The sequence below is a fragment of the Acanthochromis polyacanthus genome, chromosome 4 (genome assembly GCF_021347895.1).
Source record: "Acanthochromis polyacanthus isolate Apoly-LR-REF ecotype Palm Island chromosome 4, KAUST_Apoly_ChrSc, whole genome shotgun sequence".
NCBI classification, from domain to species: Eukaryota; Metazoa; Chordata; class Actinopteri; family Pomacentridae; genus Acanthochromis; species Acanthochromis polyacanthus.
Genome location: NC_067116.1, coordinates 10,443,592 through 10,454,392, shown reverse-complemented (window position 1 = coordinate 10,454,392; position 10,801 = coordinate 10,443,592). Strand labels below are relative to the sequence as shown.

General features: G+C 41.7%; 1 protein-coding gene across 1 annotated transcript; it reads left to right on the top strand.

The window, feature by feature from the left end:
* Positions 1–2,023: 2,023 nt before the first annotated feature.
* LOC127533651 (uncharacterized) lies at positions 2,024–10,280 on the top strand. The gene is made up of 2 exons (XM_051947317.1): positions 2,024–2,258; positions 8,148–10,280. The coding sequence occupies exon 2, from the start codon at positions 8,440–8,442 to the stop codon at positions 9,892–9,894; it is 1,455 nt and encodes a 484-aa protein (XP_051803277.1). The 5' UTR covers positions 2,024–2,258; positions 8,148–8,439; the 3' UTR covers positions 9,895–10,280.
* The last annotated feature ends 521 nt before the right edge of the window (positions 10,281–10,801 follow it).

Genomic DNA, 10,801 nt, shown 5'->3' with positions numbered 1-10,801 from the left:
CCAGCTGATCAGGTAAAATGGGACGCTTATCAGGTAAGTTGGGCCAGTCCAACTGCAAAGGGATAGTCATCAATTTTTATTGTAAAAAAAACTGTCAATATGGCAACATACTGTGTAAGAACAATTTAATAATATCAGGACAATTCATTACATTGTAAATGATTAACTGATCTGCTCATGGCAAATGTATTGAATCCACATGGCACTGTGAACTTGGGTATAAAACACATAAATAATGATTAAAAAAAACAACTGCAACCTACTAGGCCTACAAATGGGATGAATGCAAACACTGAACCTCAATAATATCTAAATAGTCAAAATTTTAAAATGTGTGTGTGTGCTTGGGTAGGTACATATCTCATGGCCTAGGCTACTTAAACCACAAATTTAATTACAGTCCTGACAGGTGAAGCCGTCATCATAGATGTCGTTCTCTTTGGCACAGCTCTCATGGCACCAGATTGAACACTCTAGACACTTGATCCATTCCTATGTTGTCCTATCCTCCAACCACTGGTTACATTTTTCTGGCCTTCCATTTCCTCCTTGCTTCATCCTTCTCTCTTTTCCTCTCTGGTCCTTGTTCCTCCTCTCTTCATCTATTCTCAACTGTTCTCTCACTTTCTGTCTCCTCTGCTTATCTCCTTTCTTCCTCCATCTCTCAGTCCCTCTCTCTTTTCCTCTCACTTGATTCTTGTTTGCCATACTCACTGCAGATAAAGTCAGTGGACTGTTACTAAAAACACTGATCATCATCATTTTTAGGCAGATGCATCCTTTTCACATAAATGCCTACTCCATTCCCTTCAAATGTGTACATGTGTGCATGTGTGACTAACAAGAAGGGTGGCCCATTTTAGCTGAAACCAGGGGGCCCAACTTACCTGAATAGGTTCAGCTAAATTGGGCCACTAACAAAAACGTCAATCTTTGGGAAAAAAATGTCAAAATACCAAACTTTAAGCATTATTTCTGATAGGTGACATCAAGACAGATAATATACATCAAAAATTTTATATATACATATTTCTTTAATTGACTTATCATCCTTATAAGTTTTATCAGAAATTCTTATGCCAGTCCACTCACCACGCAGTTTTCCGGTGCAGTGTGGATTTGAATCTTATTTCCGCCCACAAAAACAACCACAGACCAATAAAATTTGTTGTTTCATGTTAAGTACAGTTGTGGCAAACATTTGAGACCATTTGCTGTCATTGGCTCTGAAAATCAGAGGGGCTAGGACATCCAAAGCTTGAATGACCCATTTTACCTGATGGCCCAACTTACCTGATATCACCCTACATATAAAAATGATATACCTCTAATTTTCAGCAACAAGTACAAGACAAGATGTATTTCATAACTCATAGATTGACTTTTTTAAGGCTATATAATTTCCCAGAGGTTTAATGCCTTGTTGCATGTTTTATACTTGAAAATTCCTCTCTGTTTGTTTATTTGATAGGGACAGAACAACAAACATTGCTACATTAACCGATGTCGTGTTCATAGGTCAATAGCTAACAGCTAATTCGCAGACCAGGGGGGTATTCCACGAAGCTGGCTAAAATAGGCTGGGCTTACGCCGGTAAGCGTGGCTTGAATAAGCGGCAACTTTAATCTCAGCTGCAAGTAGTTCCACGAACGAGGCTGTTAGAGTTGAATTTGTAAATACATTTATCATAATCAAGCCCGAGGGCATTAACTGATTGTATATAGTGTCTTTATATAATAATTTTCATTACATACCCACACACACACATCTTGCTCTTCTAGTCAGTATATTTCCACTCTTACAGCTTAGCACACCCCCTTGTGTAACTCGAGCTATTTCTTATCTTATGCTATGTTTTCGTTTCTGCTTGTGTATAAAATAAACTTCGTATGGGAGCAGTCTTTGTAGCTCGCACTAATGTGTCTTGTTACACTGTGCTGTTACCCTTGCAAGTAAAAAGTTACAGTCTCCGTGTCTTTCTGGTTCGGTGAATATCTTCATATGATATGTGGGAGCTCTCAGCGGAGCTACACTCTGACATATAACTTGGTCCTTCGAGCCGGATCCGAGGATTCCTTCCCGACGTCGAGGAGAGCCGACACCGAAGTCTGTCGACAGCGATCGTCGCCAAGCAGCGAGATCTGAAAATCCTGGGACGTGAATTCGTGGCCAGGTCGGTGAAAGGAAAAGCGGTCCCTCGGCGCTGGGTGTGAATCCAAGGATCCGATCCAGGAAGTGACACCGATCAGAACCACGGGTGAGAAAGAGATTCCGCTAGCATGATAAAATAGATTCCGCCGGCAAGGTGTACACAGGTGTGAGTGTGAAGATTCCGCCGTAAGGCATGATAAAATAGATTCCGCCGACATGACGAAAGAGATTCCGTCGGCAAGGTGTACACGGTGTGAATGTGAAGAGTGATTGAGAAATTCAAGCACATTATAAGGTCTAGGGTACCTTGCTGAATTTCTGATTTATTATTTTCCTTGTTGTTGACGACGTACTGGTGACAAAGGGATTAAGGGCGAGCTGGACTCATAAAAACTAACACCGCTGCAGCTTATCTGCAGTAGAAGGATGTGTTAGTGTCCTCCCGTTGTCTCATGCCAGAGAACTCGACAACAAGTAGCTATGGGACAAAAACACAGTGTATTAGAAGGCGATGAGAAGTTTATGGAAAAATATGCTGAAGGATCAGGAGAAGTGAGTCAAAAAAGATGGAGGAAAAAACATAATTTCTCGGGCAAACTAGATGAGAGAGAAATCCTAGAACTCCAAACTAAACTAAAAACTGAAATCCTCCAGACAAAAAATGATAAAAAGAAGAAGCGCAGAAAGGATGAATACAGACTCTCAGATAAATGGCTAGAACAGAGCAGACTCAGAGCAGAAAAAAGGAAAGATAAAAATGAAAAGAAACAGAAAAAGGTTCTAGCACTGGTTAATCCAGATGAGGAGACACAGGTTCATTCAAGGCAACAAACCACTGGTGGTGGGGACGCGCGGGGGGGGCTCCCTAGCGCGCAGGGAGGGCTCTCCGGCGCGCCGACACCGCCAGAGGAACCAAAAGTCGTTAAACCAAAGAAAAAGACCTCTGCAGAAAAAAGAGACGATTTCCTCAAACAAAGACGTGGTTTGACAAAAACTTATGAACTTAGAAGCCAGATTAGGGAAGAACCTGACAAAAAACCTGAACTATACCCAAACTTGGCCCCATATAAACCAGCTGATTATGGCAATGGCACAGATGATGACTTTGAAGACAGAACCCCAAAAAGTGACGGAGAGTTGTGTCCTATGGTGGAGGTAGCAAATCCACGTTTTGGTACAGTTGTTGAAGGTGTTCAGGACACCCACGAGACTATTTTAGTTTACAGACCATGGACAGGCAGAGACATTGACCGAGCACTAGCAGGAATACCAAAACCAGAGGAAGATCCTGCAGGTGCAGTAGAGTCCTTAGAAGGTCTAAGAAAAAGCCACCATTTAAACGGTCCTGAATGCCATCAACTGGTTAGAACCTATTTGGGCTCTAAGTTCTGTCGTGTTGAAGGGAACTTCACAGGATATGGTACTAACCATGATCCTTTGAAACATGATAGTGGAGACTTAAAAACTGCATTTGATGCGCTAATGGACAGAATAAAAACAGAATTCATGCGAAAAGCCGATTTTACACAAATAGCGCACTGTAAACAAAAGGAAGGAGAAGAGCCTGTTGACTATAGACATAGATTGGAAAAGGTTTACAAGGCTCACTGTGGCATGGACCCTTCTAATGATAGAACTGGACCCTATCAACAACAGCTAAAAAGGGCATTTATCTCTGGGCTCCAACCTTCAGTGAAGAATTTTGTAGAGAAACACTGGGTTGGACAAAATACAGGCGCAGTTGAAGAAGCTGTAAATTGGGCAGTACATGCCACTGCTGTCATTCAGAAAAAACCAACTAAACCCGCGGCTGCGTATTTTTCTGATGAAACGCCAACCTCCACAGTACTCTACTCTGGAGCGTACAGAGGCAGAGGAGGTTTCAGAGGCAGAGGAAAGTTCCGTGGTAGAGGCAGGGGTAGAGGAGGTAGACCCGCCACCTCAGATGATGTATGCTATCTATGTGGCAAAACAGGCCACTTTGCACGCAATTGCCATACAGGAAAGCGTGTATATAATCCAAATAGCACACAAAATTGACAACTACTTACAAGCTCCTTGGAGGAGGGGGTTAACACCTCCCTAAGCCAACCCCATCATGTAGAAAATAAAAATCAAACTATGATGCAGACCGCCACAGACACCCCAGACGTAGATGTTTTCGCAGCACTACAAGCATTAGCTGTAAATGAAGATTTGCCCTATAGAAAATTATTTATAAATGGCCAAGAATTTGACTGTTTGTGTGACACAGGAGCCTGTAGAACAGTTTTAAAAGAACCACCTCCTGGAGTAAAATTCTCAGCTAACACAATCCTAGTCAAAACAGCGAATGGTCAAATTAGGTCATCATCCACTCTCTAACCCGGTCAAAATACGGGATAAACAAACGGGAGTGTATACCACCTCAGCAATTCTGGTGGATCGCAATTGCCCAGTTAATCTATTGGGCAGAGATGTAATGACAGCATTAAAAATTTGTGTTATTCCTACAAAAAAAGGAATGACTTCAGCTGTCGTCTCTAGCGGACTCAATATAATGCAGGGCAAAAAAAACCTACATTATTATTGGACTTATGACATTTCTAAGCATGCTGAAGGACAACCAGCACAAACACTATTAAAAAAAATCCAAAATGCACATCCGCCTGCACAGACACAAATGCGTGGTCCTGATGGGCTACATGTCACCATTAGATACAAAACAACACCAGGACCCGATCATAGTTTTGACAAATGGTTCTCCGCACAAACCACCCCTCAAATAATCACCCTTCAACACGTTTATCTAGATAAAAGAGGAAATGGGGTAGCTTCTGTTCTGCTTTCACCCGAACTACTGAAATTCTTTAGGGGACAAATTCCCCATACTCCACATGTCTCTCTGTCCAAAGCTCCAACAATGGAGTGGCATCAACTTGAGGGTTTGTTGCGGAAAGCACAAGCCGACACCTATGAACCCATTCCAAATTTTGACTGGCAAAAAGGTCAACGTTATGGGTTCATGAGACAACCTCTTGGGTGGCGTGTGAAAACCACACCATCCACACATTTGGATGAAAAAGAAACCTGATCCTTAATTTGTCTGTCTTTAGAGGATTACCCAGAATTAAAAAATCTGCCCGAAGATCTCTGGTCTAACAGCCCTACAGATGTTGGACTGATAAGAGATTTTCCACCTGTTGAAGTAAAAGCAGCCACCTCTTATCGACCACAAATTCCTCAATATCCGCTGAAACAAGCAGCGATAGAAGGTATAAGACCTGTTATTGCAGACATGGAAAAATCAGGGATTATTGTGAAAACAAAAAAGCATGTTTGCAATACACCCATTTTCCCTGTTCAAAAAGCACATACAGGAAAATGGAGGATGGTTCAAGACTTGAGAGCGGTGAATGATGCTGTACAGAAAACTACACCTGATGTTCCAAACCCAAATACATTATTAAATGAAGTAACTTCAGATAAAAAGTGGTTTTCAGTTATAGATTTAAGTAATGCTTTTTTCTCTGTACCACTACATTTAAACTCGCAACACTGGTTCGGATTTACATTTGAAGGTACACAGTACACCTATACACGATTACTACAAGGCTTTACAGAAAGCCCCCACATATACACTCAGGCTCTCAGGTGCTCCATGTCAACATTTCAAATTCCAGAACACAGCCAAATTCTGTTGTATGTTGATGATATTCTTGTGGCTGCAGACACGCAGGAACACTGTAAACAGACAACGATGGCAGTGTTACGACACTTACATGAAACAGGTCATAAGGTTTCATTAAACAAACTTCAGTTGTGGGCTCCGCAGGTGGTGTATTTGGGCCATAATCTTTCAAAACATGGGAAAGCTTTACTCACTGACAGAAAAACTGCAATCCAAAATGCTCCAAAGCCGCGAACAAAACAACAAATGATGTCATTTTTAGGACTTTGTAATTTTTGCAGATCCTGGGTTCCAGATTACGCAGTGTTCTCACAGCCACTGCAAGATTTAATATATGGCAAGAACGTGTCGTTAACAGATGAGATTATTTGGACTGTACAGGCTGAGGAAGCTTTTAAAAATCTGAAATTAGCCCTGCAAACTGATGTTGTTTTGGCTCTACCTGACTACAACAAACCGTTTGACCTGTTTGTTAACTGCAAAAATGGGCACATGACTTCTATTCTTACACAAAAACATGGTGATACACCTAAGCCTGTAGCATATTATTCTAAACGCTTAGATAATATCGCAGCAGGTCTCCCACAGTGTGTACAAAGTTGTGCAGCAGCTGCTCTTGCGATTTCTGCCTCTGCAGATATTATTTTATGTCACCCACTTTCCGTCCATGTTCCACACTCTGTGGCTGCAGTCCTGCTGCATGCAAATCTTCCGTTTCTGACTCATGCCCGTCACATTGCCTATACTTCTACATTGTTGTCACAGCCACATATAACTGTGCACAGATGTAGCTCCTTAAATCCAAGTACGCTTTTGCCCACTGAAGGCGATGGAGATCCACACTGCTGTGTGACTACGACAAATGAAGAAACAAAGCCACGACCTGACATTTTTGATCTCCCACAATCTGGTTTTACTGATATTTTTGTGGATGGTTCTGCTTCTAGAGACATTCGAGGAAATAATTGTGTAGGTTATGCAATAACAACAGTAACTACAGTCCTAAAAGCAGAACGCCTGCCACACACGTATTCTGCACAGACGGCTGAACTTCTAGCAGTCATTAACGCTTGTAAGATGTTTGAAGGGAAATCACTTAACATTTACACAGACAGTCAATATGTGTATTCTTCTGTCCACCATTTCGCTCGAATTTGGAATAACAGGGGCATGAAAACCTCTGGTGGGAAACCTCTTACACATGCCTCTCTGTTGAAAAATCTTCTCTTAGCAATTCAGTGTCCTGCTAAATTAGCGCTGTGTAAATGTAAGTCTCACCAAAAGGACGACTCCGCCATAACACGGGGTAATAACCTTGCAGATGTTGCTGCAAAACAAGCTTCATTTGGCACGCAATGTTCTGGGAATGACCTTTTCCTCTCAGTAGACCTAAACATCTTGGCGGACGCACAAAACACTGCTCCCACGGCTGAACAAGCTTCTTGGCTCAGACGTGGAGCTGTTTTGCAAAATGGCCTTTATCATATTCATAATAAGCCCGTTCTTCCGCGTTCTCTGTTCCCCACAGCCGCCCTCGTGAGCCATGGTCTCACCCATGTCTCAACAGGAGGGATGGTATACATGGTACAGAGACAGTTTTTCGCTGTGAACTTTTCTGTCTTTGCCAAGGAATACTGTAGGAATTGTTTAATTTGTTGTAAGAACAATCCGCAAGGGAATATGAGACCAAAGAGAGGGCAGTTTCCTCCAGCACAACACCCCTTCCACACAATTCATATGGACTTTATTGAGCTAACAGCATCAAAAGGACTAAAGTATTGTTTAGTGGTTGTAGATGTGTTTTCAAAATGGGTTGAAATATACCCAACCAAAGATAACACAGCCATAACTGTAGCAAAAGCTCTCTGCAACCATTACTTTCCAACGTATGGTATTCCCGCCATAATTAGATCAGATAATGGTACACATTCTGTAAATGCAATCATGACACATTGCTCACAGGCATTGGGTTTTTCACTAAAAAATCACTGCGCATATCATCCACAATCCGCCGGCCTTGTAGAACGTACGAATCAGACAATAAAGAACAGGCTAGCCAAAACTATGGAAGAAACCAAGAGGCCTTGGCCAGATTGTTTATCCTTGGTTAAATTGTGGATGAGAATTACGCCTACAGGAGACACAACAATAACACCTTTTGAGATAGTGCATGGGAGACCTTTCCCACTTCCACAAAACAATAATCCACTGAATCATAGTGAGAGAGAAGTAACTTTAGCAGATTGGATGATGCATATGTTAAAAACGAGAGAAGTTCAGAGTTCCAATAATCTGCCAGAGTGTTCTTCTCCTTTGTCTACACAGAAGCTCCAGCCTGGAGACTGGGTCCTGATCAGAGTCCTGAGGAGAAAGAATTGGAAGTCGCCTCGGTGGGAAGGGCCGTATCAAATACTGCTGACGACACCCACGGCAATAAAAATTGCTGAACGGCCCTCGTGGATCCACCAATCGCACTGTAAGCTGATACGACTGGAAGCCGAGCCAGATCAACCGACGGGGTAGCGGTGGAAGTCCGATACAAAGGGGTCAGTAGCACAATAGGGTGCTGACGTCTCAATCCGGTGAAGAACCCAACTAATCCGCGCCCAACTTTAGAATGGCTCTCTGGCGACTTCTGCTAGTCGCAGGGGTGACTTTGTCACTCCTGTGGCTCCTCTTCCTCTCTCTCTCCTCTACAGGAACTCACAGGACTAAAAGGACCCATGAACACTCCATGGCAGCGACTTGGGAACAGAACTTCTGGTATAAAGCTATGAATTTTACAGCACGACAGAATAATGTCACCAATTGCTACGTGTGCTCACAATTACCTCATCATGCTACACATCAGACCATTTTCACTCCTATAGGACTTAATAAATCAGAAACAATGTGTATATTTGGTGAAAGTACACTCAGAATGCTAAAAAATTTCACTGGTAACATGTCATACTGGTTTCCAAATTGTACTATTCATGAGGAAAAATGGCTGGATCCCACTAATTTTTCACAGGCTACGAACACCACATTAGGTGTAGGAATTGCACCATTACGAACTAACATTCCTTTCCCATTGTGTCTCCAACGCACCTGTGGCGATATGTACAGGCATCACTTACCAGGAACACCTAATTGCATCCATATAATATCACTTTCCAGTAACTCGTCTGCTATCTTATCATCAGTTCCCTTTGTTGCAGGATTTAACACATCTTGGTGGTTTTCTGAAGATAAATATAGGACTGGAAGAAACATAACAACCTTTAATCTCGGACCAAAAATCTCCACTCCACCCGAAATGATGTGGCAATGTGGAGGACTTCTTTATTGGTATTTGCCATTTGATTGGTGCGGTACTTGTACCTTAGTTCATTTGCAACCTGCTGTAATTGTCATTACTGACCAACAATTGGAGAACAGGACATATATACACACACACCGAATCCAAAGCCGTGAAACTAAAGAAGAACAACAACCTGCTTTCAGTAAACCAAAACGTTTTCTTATGTCTTTAGTTCCTTCATATGGTACATCAAGATTATCCGCAAGTGTAAATAAACTTTGGTTTTCTCTTAATAATCTCACTAACGCACCAATTGACATAACTGATCAGCTAGAAAACGATCCCGAACTTAAGGCTATCAAGCAAATGACACTCCAAAACAGAATAGCTTTAGACCTTCTTTTAGCAGCACAAGGAGGAGTTTGTGAAGTTGTTAATGACCATTGTTGTACATACATCCCTGATCACAAAGGCAATTACACTTTAATCAGACAGAAATTGGATGAGATTAAAATAGACATTTTAAGAAACCAAGACAAAGGTATTTTTCCAGGCTGGGATTTTACCTCTTGGTTTACATCTGGTGGTATTTTTCAGACTATTAAAAGATTTGTAGTTATAAGTATATGCATTTTGTTACTATTTTGCATTTTTGCTACCTGCATTTTACCATGTTTGAGATCCATGATTTCTAAAATGATAACTACTTCTATTATTGCTTATGCTGCACTTGAAATGGAAGAACCACAATGTGACTCTAATGATGAGAATGATGATGTTGAAGTGTAGTTTAATGATGTGACAGCAGAAAATGTTTTTACAAGATGTTAACTGAGCTTCACACTTCTTGATCATGAGAAACAGGAGGGAATGTTAGAGTTGAATTTGTAAATACATTTATCATATCAAGCCCGAGGGCATTAACTGATTGTATATAGTGTCTTTATATAATAATTTTCATTACATACCCACACACACACATCTTGCTCTTCTAGTCAGTATATTTCCACTCTTACAGCTTAGCACACCCCCTTGTGTAACTCGAGCTATTTCTTATCTTATGCTATGTTTTCGTTTCTGCTTGTGTATAAAATAAACTTCGTATGGGAGCAGTCTTTGTAGCTCGCACTAATGTGTCTTGTTACACTGTGCTGTTACCCTTGCAAGTAAAAAGTTACAGTCTCCGTGTCTTTCTGGTTCGGTGAATATCTTCATATGATATGTGGGAGCTCTCAGCGGAGCTACACTCTGACAGAGGCTCAGCTGTTTTTCAGAGACAAGCCAGGCTGATCCAAGCTGCGGCTGAGCGCGCGTCCGGGGGAGATAAAAAGCGTGTCAATCGTCGAAATGATGACATGTCTAAAAACAGAGCAGAGACTTTCTCTTCGGCGGAGCAGAAACTTCTCACGGAGTTGTACGAGGACTACAGGGAGATTATCACAAGAAAAGGCAACACGGTTGCGATAAATAAAGCTCGAGACGCTGCCTGGCAAAGCATTGCCGACCGTTTAAATGCGTAAGTGTTTATTTTCTTTTTAATGAAGCACTTAGTCTGAGCGTACACACGCACACGTCTGAAAATTTAATTTTCAGAGGGCAAGTTTTTGACACTGATTAGGGATAACCCACAACTGCAGTGGTTGATGACTTTTTTTTCCTCAACCTGAAGTTTGTCACACTACTGTGGCCCAGAGGA

Excerpts from the sequence above, each read along its gene's own strand:
- LOC127533651 (XM_051947317.1), top strand. The coding sequence starts at position 8,440 with ATGGCTCTCTGGCGACTTCTGCTAGTCGCAGGGGTGACTTTGTCACTC.